This window comes from Dermochelys coriacea, chromosome 14 (assembly GCF_009764565.3).
Source record: "Dermochelys coriacea isolate rDerCor1 chromosome 14, rDerCor1.pri.v4, whole genome shotgun sequence".
In the NCBI taxonomy this organism is placed as follows: domain Eukaryota; kingdom Metazoa; phylum Chordata; order Testudines; family Dermochelyidae; genus Dermochelys; species Dermochelys coriacea.
This window is the reverse complement of record NC_050081.1, coordinates 25598130-25617712: the sequence shown is the minus strand read 5'-3', so window position 1 is coordinate 25617712 and position 19583 is coordinate 25598130. Positions and strand designations below refer to the sequence as shown.

The following is a 19583-nucleotide window of genomic DNA, read 5'->3' as shown; positions in this document are numbered from 1 at the left end:
AGGCTAAACCAGTGTACTTTTTGGAGCATGCTATATGATGCCCTTGTCAGCTCCTGCATAATGGTCCATCAGTTCAGAGAACACACGTCTGAAAATGACATCCACCAGCTGGTATCACTGCCAATCTAAGCCTTCCTCCTACTCAGTAAATAGTGTCTGCCATCTGAGCCAATATGTTCAGTCACCTCCCGGGCCTTATATCAGCATAGTCCTCCATCTTAAGATGGCCAGTATTAGGTGTTCACCTGAACAGCATGACTTTCCTTAAGAAACCTACATAAAACCGATCCCCCTGATGCATTCTCCTTGATTTATTTCATTCTCTTTGAGTTCATAGCCAGGTAGCAGTTGGTCCTTAACACTAGATCTATGGGTGCTGATATGGCACCATTTCCATTTTTCTTCACGCCCCTGTGAGGCAGGGTGGTTATTCCCACTGAACTGATGGGAACTGAGACAGACAGACGGTCTGTCTACACTGCATTGTAAACCTGTGTTTGTGGGACCCCAGCTTGGGGATTCAGTGTTTCCAAGACTGCACTTGAGCATCCGTATTACAGTGTAAACCTGGCCTTACAATTGCTGGGCCCAGGTCTGATGCCTTAGAGTGCAGGATAGACAATACCCAAAAAGGCTAAGAGCCAGATTTCCAAAGGTATTTAGGTGCCTAGTGGGATGTACAGAGCAACCTAAGTGAGTTAGGTACCTGATCAGGTATTTTTGAAAATCCAGCTTGGCACCTATCTGCACCAAACTACATGTGGAAATCTGGCACTAAGTTAATTGCCCAAGGTCAAAGTCTGTGGTCAGACAGAGAATTGAACCCGCATCCCCTAGGTCCCAGCTTAGCACCCCAGTCACTGAGTCATCCTTCCTCCTCTCCAGGAACAACATTGCTCCCTTCTTTGCTGGGATTGCTTCTCTCATTCTTTTCTGGTTTCCTTCAGCTAAGGCCTGAAGTTCTATGGACACCTCAGCGCATGTCCCACCTCAGTGCTGTCTGTGAACACTGACTGCTCTCTCTAGTGTGGGGATCTGGTCATTGGCCTTGAGAGGGTCCTGTGAAACCTCCCGCACCTTCAATCACTGCATCAAGCTAAGCTGTCTAAATGTATTTTTATCCCTGTTCATCTGGTGCAGTAGAATGACTCTGACATCCTTGAATCATCTTTTATTCAGTTTGTGGGCCTCCCAGGAAGCAAGGCATCAGAAATTCAATACCAGTGACCTTTAAAAGGGATTCTTGTGCATGTATATTGAAAACGTGCAATTAACAAATCATGTAGCACACTATGGAGAGCAATAAAGATTATAATTTATTGTGCCTGCTGTTTTGGTGCACTTTTCTGAACACCCACAGTATACTGGAGATTGTTATAAATAAATAGGGTGGAAAATAGATTATCCATTTTTCTCTGAAACTAATGCTTTGCTCTTGTACTTCTTTTGTTGCAGTCTTGTGGAAATATTTACAAAGGCCTTTCCCAGACGGGTGCCTGGGGTTGTTTTGATGAGTTTAATAGAATCTCAGTGGAGGTCCTTTCAGTAGTGGCTGTACAGGTAAGTGAAAAATACTCTCAGTTATGCACTTGCTGATTACTGCAGCCATCAAGCACCAAAGTCTTTGTGGTGGAGTTAAACCCAGATGTACTTTTCAGCCGAAGTTTGATTGCTGAAATTAAGTTCACTCGTGTCCACCACTTTCCACAGCTGCCTGATCATTGTACAGTCCCATAGCATATGCATCAGGGTTTATTTTTCTTTAAACTGCACCAACAAACATCAGATGACCAGGCCCCTTCTTGCACAACCCCTGGGTGTCCTGTAAATTTTGAATAGACTCTTTTGCTATATCAGATGTAGCATGAGAGTCACTGAAGCATTATTAACATGCTGTAACATGCTCTGCCATTGGGGTTCTTTCACAGGCTGTGATAACTCCCCTTCCCACAAAGTATTTGCACTCTTCTGAGAGTGGCAGGTCATATCCTTGCTTTAGAATTAGAAAAGAGACACAGCTCTCATCCTTGACCAGTGTGGAGAGCTATATGATGCCCTTGCTCAGCCAGTTCTTCCAAATGATAGATTTTTTTCCCCAATTTGCTCATCTGTGTTACCCCAGATACGTGCTTTTTGCATGATGCTGTGGCTGAAACTGGTACCTCATAGTTAGAATAGCCCAGACCCTTCATGCATCCACCGTTGTAGACACCTTATTTTTCTCCATCAGACAAAAAAGTGGAACCAAGCAGACCAATGCTTGATCATTTTGAGGGAATTTCTTATGGCAACTTTTCACATGCAAAATTACTCTACTAGGGTGTTGAGAATTTGTATTATTAACCCCTTGTGCAACAATTACAAAGCTTAATTTTAGTGCTGAGAACTGACTTTACTGTAACCTACATGCTTATTGTGGCCAGTAAATCTGTCTCTCTTTCCATATGGAGATGAGATAGAAATAGGTTTTTATGTGGGGAAGAGGGATTCTCGGGCTGATTCAAAGCGCACTGAAGTCAGTGGGAGTCATTCTGCTGGATCTCCCAGGGAGACCTACAGCCTTTATGCATGTATATATTGAGGATACATTGATAGCACAGAACCATGGAAAGCAGAGATGGGAAAGAGCTATTAAATCATCTTCCCCATTTTGCCTCTTGCTTTTCTTCCTTCCAAAATGTTTCTGGTCCTTTTCTCATAATCCCTAGCCTGAGAGTTTGAATTTTCATTCCAGTAGTTGCATACTAAGGCTTGCATTACATGCGTCAATGTCATAATAAGATAAAGGTGACATCAGGAAATAGTAACCAATAAGGAGGTTAGAGCTGTGCTAGTTTTGGATGAAACAAACATTTTTTGCCCATCAGCAAAACTAGCCCAGGTCCATACAAATCTTTGCTGAACATTCTTTTCACATTCACCCTTGGCACCAGAGGCAGGAAAAGGGGTGTCACTGAAAGGTGTGCCCCTAACCAGTGAATTGCTGGTTCCCCAAGGGACCCACTGAAACCTGAGATTCAGTTGAGTTATTCTTTGAGTGTTGAGAGCATATGACTCCAAACTCAGAACAAAACATGGAGGGTGTGAAACCTGCAAGCTGCATCCGAAAAGTTTGGTGAGGCCAAACTGGCCAAGCTACAAGTGCCCATTTCTTTGTCACTGGTACTCAGCCTCTTCATACTGGGGTCTGCTTTTCCACACCAAGAACCCCCGCCACCCTCCTCCACTGTAGCTGGGGTCTAGCCATGGTTTGGCCCCATGGGAAGGGCAATCTGTCACAACCCCCTGGCACTTGCTCCTGACCCCCGAGCTGAGAACCCCTAGGCTAAATGGACACGGTCACACTAACTGGCTGGATTTCTTTTACATCACGTTACGTTTTGTAAACAAGTGTGAAAAACCGGGACACTTTTTTCAGGGGGTGGGGGTATAGTTGTGTATATAAAACAAAGCCCATAATATTGGGACAGTCTTGATGATATTGGCATGTCATAAGCATTAAATCACCTGACATCCCCAAAGAAGCACCTGACTGCTTAGATGAGTTTATGAATCATTCTTTCTTAACTTGTGTTCTGTCACATTACAGTTTAAAGTCCACACTCAAGGGGGTCCTTGAGGATACACAAATAAAAGGGAAGCTTGACCAAAGGAACCCAGAGATGACTCAACTTTGAATGGCTCTTTCTCCAGGAGTTAGAATGCTGCAACTGAATGCGCAGCACTAGTGCTGTTCTGTAACCATGTTTGCTAGCTGCCATTAGGAGCAGCCATGGCAATAATTCATGGGTTGACTTATTCATACTGCTAATGTCAGTATGGTTTCTTACAGAAGAAAGGCAATTGGTTACAATTTGACAGCTCAGTGCTGTTCGGATTCCACTAGTGAAAAAATGGGGAGATCCTTTCCCTCACTGAAAATAATGTTAAGTAAAACATGAGTTAGCATTAAAAGATTCAAATCTGCTGTGAACTTGATAAATGAGAAGTATAGAGATATGATCAATAAAATGAGCAAAAGAGAGAAAGAGAAAAAGTTAATAGAAGGAATAGAGTAGGTGGCATATAGCTATATTTGTTATATAGTATTTGATACAATGTCTCATGAAATATTACCTAAGTGATCTTACTCAAGTGTTCAGCTAGTTAGGTGCCAGTTTGCTTGGGAATAATAAAACTTCCCTACAGCATCTTGCAGGAGTTCAATGAGGGGGCCCCAGGTTCTCCCACTTGGCCATAGACACTGCCTATGTAGGAGGGGAGGTCCCAGTTGGTCCTGGTCTCTCTGGTGGGAGAGGAGTGGAGGGGAGAGGTCCCAGCTGGCTCTCTCACCTGGCTTCCTGCTTCCCAGAACCACTGGGCTGCCATCTCCTCATTCTTCCTCCTCCATCTCTTCTGTGCCCATGTCAGCTGACAGATAACATGGGTCCCCTTCTTAGGAAAATTCTGATTGCACCCCAGGCACTTGTGAGCAGTATTGGATGGGGGGCATCTGATAGCAGATGCGGGTGGAGAGAGGGGTTGTAGTACTTCTGTCAGGCTGGTGACACTGCCTTGGGAATTGTGAATTACAGATGGTGCCATGGACAACCCTCAGGCCTTTCCAGCCTCTGTCGCTGTGTCTGGCCCAGTGTTAGATAAGGAGGGTGGGTGGGTACTTCATCCTGGTGTGAAGTGTGATGATAATTCTTCAAACCATCCTTGGGTTGAGGGCTGAGGTCAGGTACCAGCACTCTGGGTGGGCTAAGTTGAGCTAGTGAGATGCTGTAATCTCTGCAGTGGTTCTGACGGGGTTCTATGGTTGCGGCTGTGGGAGAGTCCTCCTTCCTGTATAGTGATGGCTCAGGTTTTTATGAACCACTTGTAAGTTATTTTGTGCATCAGTTCTCTGCTTTCATTTGTAATGGTTGGAGGTTGATAAACAGTGTCATAGGCAAAGTTTAAGTCGAGCGTGTTTCCAGCTGTGTGACTGGGACAAATGGCTACTTTGGGAGAGTTCCAAAGCTGTCCTGAAAGATGATGGTTCCTTGATTAGTGGGTTAGAAGTGCCATCAGATTATCTCCTTTAGTTCTGAGAAGAAATGTGTGGAGCTTTTGGGTTGTCTGCAGATTACTTAGATTCCTGCTGTGTGTCAGTTGGATTCATCCATCATGATTTGTGTCTCTCCTGTAGTTTTAGCAGCCTTCAAATGATCCTGCCTACCAGGAGAGCAAGGCTGGCTGTGAAATTTCAGACACTATCCTAAAATAGTGGAATCTTAGACAGAGCTGTATCATCCTAAAAGTATAACTGGGTTCAAAAAGAATTAGATACTTTCTTGGAGGATAGGTCTATTAATGGCTCTTAGCCGAGATGGTCAGGGATGCAACCCCATGCTCTGGGTGTCCCTGAACTTCCACCTGCCAGAAGCTGGGACTGGGCGACAGGGAATGGATCACTCGATAAATGCCCTGTTCTGTTCATTCATTCCTTCAGAAGCATCTGGCACTGGCCACTGCTGGAAGACAGGGTACTGGGCTAGATGGACCATTGGTCCGATCCAGTATGGCCATTCTTATCCTTATCTTTACCTGTTAGCAGTCTTCCTGCTATGGAGCATAAAAGTGGAGAGCAAAGGAGGTCTCTGTAGGCAAGGCCCTGGATACTGTACAGCACATTGGCCCCATATTCTGTAATGTGCATGTTATGAGAGATGTGACATACCACCACAGTGGAGATCAGCAGCGGTGCCCAAGCTGGGAGCTCCCTGAATATGAACGAGAAGGAGTGTCTGTCAGGGTATTCTCTGGGAAGGGCCATGGGTTTGGAATGCTCTCCCATGCCTTGGTGTGCCAGAGCCTGCAGTAGTGAGCCTTCCGGGCATGCTGCAAAGCCCAGATTTTCCCAGTCTGGGGTCAGGCTGTTGAGGTTTAGTGTGGGCTGAGAGAGAGACTTACGGGCAGTGCTTTTGTTTGTGTGGTGATTTCTCATTTATGGGACAGGCGCCCAGAGCACTAGATGGGCTCCTGAAATTATATTCTAAAAATTGGAAGTAGTAAATAAATAAATAATGTTACAGTATCATACAGTAGCACCAGTTTTTATATGAAATGGTTGTACCTTTATGAAACTCCCAGGGAGAATATGTAACACTGCTTCTATGTTTCATTTATTTGCATTGGAGCACAAGAAAATGAAGTGAAGGTGTATGTTTAATGTCAGTGCAGCTTCTCCTATTGGAAAGTATTTTTGGACTACATCTGCCTAGGGCTGAGGTTCTCAAACTTTACCACAGCACAGAGCATGTTTTTAATATATTGATTGTCTCACAGTCGCCTCCCCTGATATTTGGGATTGCACCAGGGCTCTGTGAACCACAGTTTGGGAGCCTTTGGTCTAGTCCATAGAATAGGTATATTTGTACATTATACATAGATTTATTAATCACTGCTGGAATCCTGTGTCCAGTTCTGGTGCCCACAGTTCAAGAAGGATGTTAATAAATTGCAGAGGATTCAGAGAAGGGTCAAAAGAATGATTAAAGGACAGGAGAACCTGCCTTACAGTGACAGACTCAAATAACTCAGTCTATTTAGCTTAACAAAGAGAAGGTTAAGGGGTGACTTGATCACAGTCTGTAAGTACCTACATGGGGAACAAATACTTAATAATGGGTTCTTCAGTACAGAACAAGCCAATGACTGAAAGTTGAAGCTAGACAAATTCAGGTGGGAAAGAATACATACCATGCGTTTTTAACAGTGAGAGTAATTAGCCTTTGTATCAACTTACCAAGGGTCATGGTGGATGCTCCATCACTGACAATTTTAAAATCAAGATTGGATGTTTTTTCTAAAAGATCTGCTCTAGAAATTACTTGGAGTCAGTTCTCTGGCCTGTGTTATGCAGGGGGTCAGACTGGATGATCACAGTCGTCCCTTCTGGCTTTGGAGTCTATGAATCTATAATTGGGGATTTTTGTCCATATTTTAGTTTGCATTCCAGGGTCATATAGATTTCCTTCCCAGCAAACTGTACAAAGTTGTTAGTAAAAGAACAACTATAAACCACAGACTTCTCAAGTGGACCCAGCAGAAATAAGTTAGCACAGATCATAGAATCATAGAATCATAGAATATCAGGGTTGGAAGGGACCCCAGAAGGTCATCTAGTCCAACCCCCTGCTCAAAGCAGGACCAAGTCCCAGTTAAATCATCCCAGCCAGGGCTTTGTCAAGCCTGACCTTAAAAACCTCTAAGGAAGGAGATTCTACCACCTCCCTAGGTAACGCATTCCAGTGTTTCACCACCCTCTTAGTGAAAAAGTTTTTCCTAATATCCAATCTAAACCTCCCCCATTGCAACTTGAGACCATTACTCCTCGTTCTGTCATCTGCTACCATTGAGAACAGTCTAGAGCCATCCTCTTTGAAACCCCCTTTCAGGTAGTTGAAAGCAGCTATCAAATCCCCCCTCATTCTTCTCTTCTGCAGACTAAACAATCCCAGCTCCCTCAGCCTCTCCTCATAAGTCATGTGCTCTAGACCCCTAATCATTTTCGTTGCCCTTCGTTGTACTCTTTCCAATTTATCCACATCCTTCCTGTAGTGTGGGGCCCAAAACTGGACACAGTACTCCAGATGAGGCCTCACCAGTGTCGAATAGAGGGGAACGATCACGTCCCTCGATCTGCTCGCTATGCCCCTACTTATACATCCCAAAATGCCATTGGCCTTCTTGGCAACAAGGGCACACTGCTGACTCATATCCAGCTTCTCGTCCACTGTCACCCCTAGGTCCTTTTCCGCAGAACTGCTGCCGAGCCATTCGGTCCCTAGTCTGTAGCGGTGCATTGGATTCTTCCATCCTAAGTGCAGGACCCTGCACTTATCCTTATTGAACCTCATTAGATTTCTTTTGGCCCAATCCTCCAATTTGTCTAGGTCCTTCTGTATCCTATCCCTCCCCTCCAGCGTATCTACCACTCCTCCCAGTTTAGTATCATCCGCAAATTTGCTGAGAGTGCAATCCACACCATCCTCCAGATCATTTATGAAGATATTGAACAAAACGGGCCCCAGGACCGACCCCTGGGGCACTCCACTTGACACCGGCTGCCAACTAGATACTATACTGTGGTCTGTTCTTTATAGCTGAATGCTCAAACTAAAACAGTGACTCCGGTTTTCAGGTGAAAAGTATACAGGATGCCATAAGGGACAAAAAGCAACGTTTCAATTTCCTTGGAGAAGACATTAATTTGATTCCTTCTGTTGGCATTTTCATTACAATGAACCCTGGCTACGCTGGACGAACTGAACTGCCCGAGAACTTGAAAGCTCTTTTCAGGTAAGGTTCAGATCAGCTTTTGTGCCCCATGCCCATGCTGTACCTCTTCTAGACGCAGAGGAGACTTAGGGCTAGTTTTTTAAGGATATTTAAGCACTTAAAGATGCAGGTACCTATCTGCATCTTCAGGTTCCTAAATACCTTTGAAATCTGTCCCTTAGGGTATGTCCCTTAGGGTACTGTAATTAAACGCCCGCATTTGGCCCATGTCAGCTGACTTGGGCTTGCAGGGATCAGGCTAAGGAGCTGTTTGACTGCCGCGTAGCCATTTGGGGTCGGGTTAGAGTCCAAACATCTATGCCACAAGTTTGAGCCCGAGTTAGCTGACTCAGGCCAACCACAGGTGTAGAAGACATACCTGTGTGGCCAGAGCTCGGTAAGCACCTTTCATTGCAGGTATTGGCAAAACACCCTCACTATCTGACAGTCACGTGCTGTCAGCAGCATCACCCTGCTCCCTGGGGCCATCCCCTTGGTAGAACACTATTGCCTGCTTTGTAGGTTCTTATGTTTTCTTGCAAACATGCCAAGCTGTTTGACTAACCGAGCTGCCACCAGAGTATTGTAGTATAGGAGGGGGAATACCAGGAGTTACACCCCTGGGCTCAAAGAGGGCTGGGGTTCTGAATGAGGGTGACTGTATCAATTAGTGGCTTCCAGCCATGTCCTGCAATGAGTAGGGGTGCCAGAGAGACCCATGTGCCAGCAGCATGAGCCCCTCTGTCTTTGACTCTCTGTGCCTCAGGCTCTCTCTCCCCCACTCTCCCCTCCTGTCAGCATGTGAAGAGACCGTAGCCAGCTTGTCCTCCTTTGTCTCCGAGCTTGGGCACTGGCAATGTGTTGGGAGCGATCTGTCCCAGCCTTTGCAATAGTGAAAGGAAATGCCTGGGTGGCGCTTAGACTTCCAAGGTGGAGTCAGTGTTTTTCTCCCTTCACCTCACATCACACACGTTGCCTGCGTTGACATCAGTCTGTATCAGTTAGTGCCTGAGATAGGGCGAGTACACAGAGCTGCTGCTTGTCTCCAAGATTTATTCAGTAGCCGCGATATGAAGTTGTTTGTAACTGGTGTAGGAGACATTATTGGTGAATCCTCGTCATGGGAGGTTTTTAAGAGCAGGTTGGACAAACCTCTGTTGGGGATGGTCTTAGGTGTACTTAATCCTGGAGCATGGACTAGATGACCTTTCAAAGTCCCTTCTAACCTTACATCTCTCTGATTCTACAGTTGTAGCTTTGTTTTACATGCCTCCTCAGAATCGAAACCCTCTCAGTCACAGTGCTAAAACTCTTGCCAGCAAAGTTGTGTTTGTTCCTTGGTTGAAGCGGAAATGTAGCTCTGTAATTATTTTTCCCATCCTTGCTTTTAGGCCATGTGCAATGGTTGTGCCAGACTTTGAGCTGATCTGTGAAATCATGTTAGTGGCTGAGGGGTTCATTGAGGCACGGTTGTTAGCCAGGAAATTCATTACCCTTTACCAATTATGCAAAGAGCTCCTGTCCAAACAGGTGAGTCTGTTCATGAGCTATAAATATTTACATAATTAAATATGTCAGTCTCCTAATGACCAGTAACACTAAGTTCTACCCCCTGCTCTCCTGCTGGTAATAGCTCACCTTACCTGATCACTCTCATTACAGTGTGTATGGTAACACCCATTGTTTCATCTTCTCTGTGTATATAAATCTCCCCACTGTATTTTCCACTGAATGCATCCAATGAAGTGAGCTGTAGCTCACGAAAGCTTATGCTCAAATAAATTTGTTAGTCTCTAAGGTGTCACAAGTACTACTTTTTCTTTTTACTCTAAGCTCTGTGACCAACTTGACTGACACGTGTAAGTGCAGATCCACAAGATTCCCTGCATGCAGGCACTGCTGATTAAGGGAAGACATGCATGGGGTACTGTAATTGGCACATTGTGTAAATGGCGGGGAAGGGGGGAATGTGGGTCTGTCTGCTACTGTGTTTGTACAGTGCTAGCACAATGGGCCCTGTTCTTGGTTACCCCACAGCCAGCAGCTTCTCCTACCATAATAAACATGCTGAATCATAACCATTATGGATGTCTCAGGTTTAGTAATGGAAGAAGGAGCCTTTCATCTTTCGGCAGGTAGTTAAAATCCAGCGCAGGTTTGTAGCAACAGGACTTCATGGCCATATGATGGCCTCCTTGGAATGTATATGAAATGAATTGGTCAGTCCCAGGAGACGGGGGTGGAGGGACAGAAGGCTGGAGGTCAGCTGGAGTGAGGATGGAGAGACTTTGAGAGGGGGATAAAAGGGGTGGGCCAGCAGCCAATCAGCAGAGAGGTATGAGTGTTCCAAGTTAAAACTCTAGTCAGCAGCCTGATGACATCATCAGTGTCCCAAGATGCCTGCTGCTGTTACTGCTTCTATATTGGCTCCTGCTGGCTGAGTCTCTGGCCATGGGTTGGCTCCACCCTAGTGTTTCTTCCTTCTCTGGGCCCACATAACTGGGGGAAGGATGAAGTTGCATGGGGCCTAGTGCCACTGGAGGGGAGCACTGGAGGGGCAGAGGGGTAAGGTTTGATCTCCTCAGCTCCTCCCAGTGCTGCTGTAGCTACTGAATCCTATATTAGCTGAATCCCACTTAAGGAAGATGGGGTTGGAAGTTCTAGCAGCCAGACTGGTACTGCATTCTGTAGCAAGGACTGTGCAGATGGATGAAGATTCAGATGAATTTCTGCTGTTAGGTTACATTTGGCCATTTGGAACTGTCTGCTTCCTTGTTTTGTATTCTGGCAAGTCAGCTAAGTGTAAACGACTCCTTTCACTCTGCCCTGTTTAGGATCACTATGACTGGGGCCTGCGTGCAATTAAGTCAGTGCTGGTTGTTGCTGGCTCCCTTAAGAGAGGGGACCCTGATCGTCCCGAAGACCAGGTTCTTATGCGCGCTCTTCGTGACTTCAACATTCCTAAGATTGTGACAGACGATATGCCAGTGTTTATGGGGCTGATCGGGGATCTTTTTCCTGCTTTGGATGTCCCCAGAAAGCGAGACCCGAGTTTTGAATCATTTGTGAAACAGGCTGTGTTAAACCTCAAACTGCAGGCTGAAGACAACTTTGTGCTCAAAGTAAGTGAGAGATTATTTCATCCCAACTTCAGACCTTTACTTAAACTTCAGTATTCTCTAAACTGATAAGTAAGGTTGCGAGTCGGTCACAGAAGTCAGGGAAGTTATGGTTTCTGTAACTTTCCGGGACTTCTGTAGTGGCCGGTGAGGCTGACCCCAGGGCCACCCCGAGCAGCACCAATGGCTCCCAGCCCCTCCCACCACAGCGGCACCAGCAGTGCCCTGGAGCCTTCCCCCAGCATCAGCGGCAACCCAGAGGCCTCACCAGAGCAACAGAGGCCCCCCGGCACCTGCCCCAGAGCAGCAGTGGTGCCTTGGAGCCCCCCAGAGCACTTAAGATTTAGTCAGGGGTATTTATAGTTCAAGTGATGGACAGGTCTTGACTAGCCACACCTCATTTTAAAATGAGCCATATTGTAGAATTCCACAAACCGCACTTTGGCCACTGCTAGCTCAGTGCTGGTATTACAGTAATTAATGTTAAGACTTTGTCACTGTTGTTTTTAGTAAAAGTCATGGACAGGTCGTGGGTAATAAACAGAAATTCACAGGAGCCCTCGAGCTGCCTGTGACTTGCTAAAAATGACTGGGGGTGGGGGAAGGAATGACAGCTGAAGCCCCATTGGTACAGGGGACTGACAGCCCAAGCTCTGCTGAGGGGGTTGGGGGGACTGATAATCCAAGCCCCATCACTACTGGGTAGGGGCACAGCCCGGGCTCCAGCCCTGGCCGAAGTCTCAGGGTGGGGCCACACAGCCTCAGCTCTGGCCCCAGCTGCAGCTCCTGACAGCTGAAGCCAAAGAAGTCACAGAGGTCCAGTAAAAACATGGAATCTGTTATTTCTGTGACCTCCATGACTAAGTTGTATCCTTAACAATAATGCAATGATTCTATTCCGCTTTGCAAGGAGACACTGTTATGAGAGCAACTGGCTTAATAGTCCCATGTGGCTGCTCAATAAAGCAGGACTTTTGGTTGTTAATATAGTGTGAAATTTGGTGGCCTTTCTAGTTGACGTCTCTTGCAGGTGGTGCAGCTGGAAGAGTTGCTGGCTGTGCGGCACTCTGTCTTTGTGGTGGGTAATGCTGGCACAGGCAAATCTCAGGTACTGAAATCTCTGAATAAGACTTACCAGATAATGAAACGACGTCCTGTCTGGACAGACCTCAACCCCAAAGCAGTCACCAATGATGAACTTTTTGGCATCATCAATCCAGCAACGAGAGAATGGAAAGATGGTAGGTGTGTTTTCACATAAACCACTGACCAGAAAGGAAAAGGAGTACTTGTGGCACCTTAGAGACTAACTAATTTATTTGAGCATAAGCTTGTTGCATCCGATGAAGTGAGCTGTAGCTCATGAAAGCTTACGCTCAAATAAATTTGTTATCTCTAAGGTGCCACAAGTACTCCTTTTCTTTTTGCGAATACAGACTAACACGGCTGCTACTCTGAAACCTGACCAGAAAGGGTATTTTTGTAAACTTTCTAAACAACAATAATTTTAATAGTTCATTGCTCTTATGTGGTGGTTTTCAATAGATCTCAAAGCACAAACACACATCTAACATCTACAGTGTTGCTTGTGGGGCATATGGGATTGCTGATGGGGCATATGGGATTCTTTAGCCAATCTGACTTTCAGATGAAAATTGCTCTCGAATAAATCTTGTTTTAACTTAGCTACCCTAAGAATCAACTGTCCTATCCATATACAAGAGACTCAAAGTTCCTAACCTGGACAGGCTGCTGCTAACGATGGGCTAAACTAGAAAGCATTGAGTACTTTCAAACCAGGAATGCTGTAACTATGGTGAGAATGAGCTGGATACCATGTTCCACTCCATCTCACCCTCTCCATGCACACATTTCACCATGTTCTCACCATTAATAGCATAGCCATAGCAGCACTTATGGAAAGTGTAACCGGAAGCAGACTCACCGGCGGCGCCTCCTGCTGGTTGTCTCAGGGAATTAGCGTTCCAGCCTCCGGAGCACCCTCTTCAGGCCGGTGTCTCGCCTTGCTGCTGGCTCCCGTATCCCTCCCAGGACCCCGTTGCCCCTTTCACTGGGTACTGCCCCCTGGCGTTACCCCACAGTTCTGGGTCTCCCCCTCCCAGGGGACCCCCTCCACCCACTATCCCTACCTCGCCGCAGTCGTCGGCTCCTGCCAGTCACCAGCTAGCCCCCACACCCTGGGGCAGACTGCAGTATGAGCCACTCATCGCAGGCAAAGTTGAGTTTGGCCCTACTGCCTCTGCCTATCCGTGGCTGCCCCTGCAACCCCGTACCTAATAAGCCTTCCCAGGCCTGCAGCCTGGGGCTTTCCTAGGCCAGAGCTCCCCAGCTCCCTTGGCCTTTCCCCAGCCCTGCTCCAAACTAGGTCCTCTATTCAGGTCTCTGCAGCCAGGTCCCTCCCTCTCAGAGCTAGCAAGAGAGTGCTCTCTTGCTCCGGGCTTCTCTAGCTTTTATAAGGCCCGCTGGGTCTCTTTGGGGCGTGGCCCCCAGTTGCAGCTGCTCTGCCAATCAGCCCAGCTCTTCCCCTGCCCCAGCCCTCTCCCAGGGCTATCTTAAACCCTTCTTGGCCCGAGTGGGTGTCCAGCCCGCTACCGAAACTGGCTAACAGTAAGAGACCCACATCTTCCCAGGGTCTGAGGGAAAAAGGCACAAGTAAAAAATTTGCTAAAAGGCTGCATGAAGCTTAAATTAAGACCATTATTTTTTGTTATGTACATTGGTGCTAGTTTTTAATGGTGATTGCAGTTTGGGAGGTGCAGAGCATAAGGCCCTGGGGACTAGAAACCATGTCTGTAGAGCCTATGGTGGCTAAGGAAGTGCCACTGGAAGGCCATGCAGAGGCACAACCAGGGAGCACTGTAGAAGGAACTGCTGCAGGAAGTACTGCCCAAGCGACCTAGAGTGATGGTACCCTGCGGTCCACTGATTGGCCAAGTATCCTATTTAACCCCAGGGGTTGCCCTAGGAAGTTGTCTGGCAACCACAGAGACTTTGGCCTGGTGCAGCGTCAGACTTTGCTTGATCTCCAGCCTGACTCTGACCCTGCCTCCTACCTCTCAGTACTAATGTGGTACTGCTTCTGATCTTTGGTCTCCAACCTTGGCCTGACTCTGAGCTTGACTTCTATTTACAGAACCGGGCCTTTTCAGTCCCTCCAACTCCTGCCCGTGACTACCGGCCCTGGTGGGCAGACCTCAGTCCAGTTGTGACCACTAGGCCAGACTGCCTATGCCCTGGTCCCTTAAGCAGAGGAAGGCGAAGGAAGAGTCTGCCAATAAATCATACCCAACTGTCCTCCTTCCAAGAGATAAACTGCCAATTCATCCCTAGAATGTATTCTGTTTTTGACCCCCTACAGTGCCAGTTTCATCTGATTGTAACTACAGACCTTAAATCACAAGTGACAGAAACAAAGTGCAGGTCACAGATGAGGCTGTGGAGTCTGACCTGAGTGAAGGCCAGGGCTAGCTTTGGTCAAACAGTGCCTGGAGTGAGCCCACACCAGGTAGAGCTGCAAATCACATTCCAGTTCAAGGGGCCTCTGCTTTTAGGGACATTGTAAAGGGACTGGCTGATGTTTACTGAGCCAGTGCTTTTGTGGGAGCTTGCACCCATTGTACCCAGGCTTAGGGACTCCCCACTGCAATGTTTTTTTCATCAGCTGCCCCGACAACTGTGTTTCTTGTAGCCGTAACATCAGTGAGGCGAATCAGAGAGCTCCCGCAGCTCACTCTCCTTACACAGCCTAACAAGAGCCTGCATTCTCATGCTAAATTGACCCCCACTCAGTCACTGATTGTCTTCTGAATCAGACTGTTTGCCTGTTTTCTTCCCTAAACTACATTAATTGCTAGGGGAGGGCAGGTTTCACACATTGCCTACTAAAAGGTCCCTTAATAGGACTCTAAAAGGACTTAGTACAACCAAACTTGACTGTTGATTTCCCTTTCTCCCCAGTTTATGGCCTATAGAGACAAGGTTAGTGGAGGGGTGGTTTCTTCTCAACTGCTGTCATAATGGATTGGGATCTGCACTGTGAGATGCTATGTGTCTCTGTCCCCAATGGTATCAGAACAAATACAACTCAGTCTGAGGCAGTTTCTGGAGCATGAATCCATAATGTCCCTGTGGTGGAATCTGTGCATAGCGGGAGTTCAGCTCGTACTTTTATAAAGTGTTATTCTCTTGACCTGACCTCAAAATCGGATGCCTTTTTCCAATGAGCCACCCAGCAGCCTTGTTTAAGTTGTCTTACCTGAAACCCACCTCTGTGTTGGAGCAGAGTGCCAGAGCAGATTGATTTCAGAGTAGCAGCCGTGTTAGTCTGTATTCTCAAAAAGAAAAGGAGTACTTGTGGCACCTTAGAGACTAACAAATTTATTAGAGCATAAGCTTTCGTGAGCTACAGCTCACTTCATCGGATGCATTTGGTGGAAAAAACAGAGTAGAGATTTATATACACACACACAGAGAACATGAAACAATGGGTTTATCATACACACTGTAAGGAGAGTGATCACTTAAGATAAGCCATCACCAACAGCAGGGGGGGGAAGGAGGAAAACCTTTCATGGTGACAAGCAGGTAGGCTAATTCCAGCAGTTAACAAGAATATCAGAGGAACAGTGGGGGGTGGGGTGGGAGGGAGAAATACCATGGGGAAATAGTTTTACTTTGTGTAATGACTCATCCATTCCCAGTCTCTATTCAAGCCTAAGTTAATTGTATCCAGTTTGCAAATTAATTCCAATTCAGCAGTCTCTCGTTGGAGTCTGTTTTTGAAGCTTTTTGTTGAAGTATAGCCACTCTTAGGTCTGTGATCGAGTGACCAGAGAGATTGAAGTGTTCTCCAACTGGTTTTTGAATGTTATAATTCTTGACGTCTGATTTGTGTCCATTCATTCTTTTACGTAGAGACTGTCCAGTTTGGCCAATGTACATGGCAGAGGGGCATTGCTGGCACATGATGGCATATATCACATTGGTAGATGCGCAGGTGAAGGAGCCTCTGATAGTGTGGCTGATGTGATTAGGCCCTATGATGGTATCCCCTGAATAGATATGTGGACAGAGTTGGCAACGGGCTTTGTTGCAAGGATAGGTTCCTGGGTTAGTGGTTCTGTTGTGTGGTGTGTGGTTGCTGGTGAGTATTTGCTTCAGATTGGGGGGCTGTCTGTAAGCAAGGACTGGTCTATCTCCCAAGATCTGAGAGAGCGATGGCTCGTCCTTCAGGATAGGTTGTAGATCCTTGATGATGCGTTGGAGGGGTTTTAGTTGGGGGCTGAAGGTGATGGCTAGTGGCGTTCTGTTGTTTTCTTTGTTGGGCCTGTCCTGTAGTAGGTGACTTCTGGGTACTCTTCTGGCTATAACATTCAAAAACCAGTTGGAGAACACTTCAATCTCTCTGGTCACTCGATCACAGACCTAAGAGTGGCTATACTTCAACAAAAAAGCTTCAAAAACAGACTCCAACGAGAGACTGCTGAATTGGAATTAATTTGCAAACTGGATACAATTAACTTAGGCTTGAATAGAGACTGGGAATGGATGAGTCATTACACAAAGTAAAACTATTTCCCCATGGTATTTCTCCCTCCCACCCCACCCCCCACTGTTCCTCTGATATTCTTGTTAACTGCTGGAATTAGCCTACCTGCTTGTCACCATGAAAGGTTTTCCTCCTTCCCCCCCCTGCTGTTGGTGATGGCTTATCTTAAGTGATCACTCTCCTTACAGTGTGTATGATAAACCCATTGTTTCATGTTCTCTGTGTGTGTGTATATAAATCTCTACTCTGTTTTTTCCACCAAATGCATCCGATGAAGTGAGCTGTAGCTCACGAAAGCTTATGCTCTAATAAATTTGTTAGTCTCTAAGGTGCCACAAGTACTCCTTTTCTTTTAGAGCAGATTGACATTCCCAACTCCCATCTCCATGTTTTTGGAGTCCATATTGGATTGTGAGGAAGTGGAATAAACTGAGTGTGCACCTCCTTTAGACATTACGGCTCTCCTCTGTAACTCTTCATTGCTTGGGACGTAATCAAGGGCCACAGCTTTCCAGTGGTTTCTGGCTTTGATGCAATCTGCAGGTGTGTCCCAAGAGCAGAGGGCTCTGTACTGACAAACTTCTCCAAGAACTCCAGTTCCAGCTGAGAAACTCCTTTTCTTCCTCCTTTTTGGTTTTTGCCTGCCTCCAGTTCCTCTGCTCTGGATTGCACAAGAAAATACTCTACCTGGGCAGAAGCCATGGTTTTGAGGATTTGCCGAAAGAGAGACATTTTTTCTGCTTTCCTGATACTTTTCATGCAGCCCAAAGTCTCTCTTGGTATATTAATGTGAAAGTATTTGTGCACTGACAAATGATAGTTTTGAGGCATCTATATTCCCAGCATTCTTGTTCTTATCATTAATTATTTGCTTCCCCTGAGACATTTTATTTCCTCAGTCTCCTTGATTTCACTAGCATGTGGTTTTGTCGTTCACTCATTCTGTTCTTGTTCTCACCCCCCGTCTCTCTAATTCAAAGCCATGACCCAGTGCTTAATGCACCTTGAGTTCCCTGGCAGTACGTCCAGCTGAGGAAGCAGTTTTAAGAAATACCAAGTTATACTCAAACAGTTTTCCAAACCTTTATATTGTTTAATATACTTTCTCCTTTCCCTGTTAGTGTAGAGTACCCACTAGTCACTGTTTTCTTGCCCTCAACACTCCCCAGCAGTAATGAGTTGCATTCTGGCCTGCCATCTTTTTCATTGATATTAATTGATAACATACATTTTCCCCCCAAAGCAGATTAGTCTGATATCCTGTAACATGGTTTTTTAATCACTTGAATCACAAAATGCACTCAGATTTTATTTTGGTATTTAAGAAGGACGTTGTAGAAAACTGGTTGGGCAAGTTCCAGATTCCGTGATCATGAAGGAGTGTGTGTCATCTTTCTAGGACTGTTTTCATCAATCATGCGAGAGCTGGCCAACATCACACATGATGGTCCCAAGTGGATGGTGCTGGATGGTGATATTGATCCAATGTGGATTGAATCTCTCAATACTGTCATGGATGATAATAAGGTAATTGATATTCTTCGATTAACACATAAGAGAAATACATAGGTTGAGACAATAGCTCATAGTATGAAAGAGTTGTTACTGTTTTTCCTCAAATAAAAACAAACAACATTACGCAAAGAAAATGTTACATCTGGAAAACAGCACAAGGCATTAATTTTCAGGAACACGTTATCGAATTGGAGTGGTGCAGGTAATGTTGTTCTGCTGCAGTCAGTACATTGAAATCTCACAGACTCATAGACTTTAAGGCCAGAAGGGCTTTAGAACCTTTTACTGTTGGTTTTAATTTCCTTTGCAAAGTCCAGATCTGCTTGGCTTTTGGCAGTTCTCACTTTGTACCTTTGTACACTTTCTAATATCCAAGATTTAGCTTTCCTTGCTGATCCAGCCTACCTTTCATTCCTTGCAGGCTTTCTCTTAATCACCTGCTTGAGATGCTTCATCCAGCTTGGTTTGCAACCCTTCCTCTGTGCATTTTCCCCCCTTGTTCAGGATGTAGGCTCAGATAATTTCTGCAACTTTTACTTAAAGTAATTCTAAGCCTCCTCCACATTCAGATCCTTGAGTTCAGTCCACTTCCCTAACTACTTCCCTTCATTTTATAAAGTTTGCATTTTTGAAAACAAGGACTTTAGTTGCAGATCTGTTTTTGTTTATCCTCCCATTTCATTTAAACTGGATTAGCTCATGATCACTCGAACCAAGGTTGTCCTTTACATCCAGCTCTTCTATGAGGTCCTCACTACTTATTAGTACTAAATTTAAAATGGCATTGCTGCTTATTGGTTTGGAGACTGTTGGGTGAAGAAATCTTTCAGCTATAACATCCAGGAATGTCTGGCCCTGACCATTATTAGTAGCACTTGTCTTCCAATCTGTATGTGGGAAATTGAAGTCTCCTGTAATCGCATAATTCCCAGTAGTATTTATTTCATTAAAATATTAAAGAGGTCTCTACCCATATTCAAATTAGATTCAGGGGGTTTGTAGCATACCACAAGCATGATTCCAGTGGAGCCTCTATTACCTTTCTTCCCCAAAGTGATTTTGACCTAAAGAGA

The 19583-nt window shown here is 45.6% G+C and overlaps 1 protein-coding gene across 2 annotated transcripts in view; it reads left to right on the top strand.

Annotated features, from left to right (window-relative positions):
• Positions 1-19583, top strand: part of DNAH9 (dynein axonemal heavy chain 9) — a 402978-nt gene that overhangs the window by 103003 nt on the left and 280392 nt on the right. For both annotated transcript variants that reach the window (XM_038371718.2, XM_043496454.1), the window contains exons 28-33: positions 1456-1560; positions 8171-8328; positions 9699-9837; positions 11142-11429; positions 12457-12667; positions 18395-18522. In XM_038371718.2, the coding sequence (XP_038227646.1) occupies positions 1456-1560; positions 8171-8328; positions 9699-9837; positions 11142-11429; positions 12457-12667; positions 18395-18522 (1029 nt within the window). The remainder of the gene's footprint in view (positions 1-1455; positions 1561-8170; positions 8329-9698; positions 9838-11141; positions 11430-12456; positions 12668-18394; positions 18523-19583) is intronic.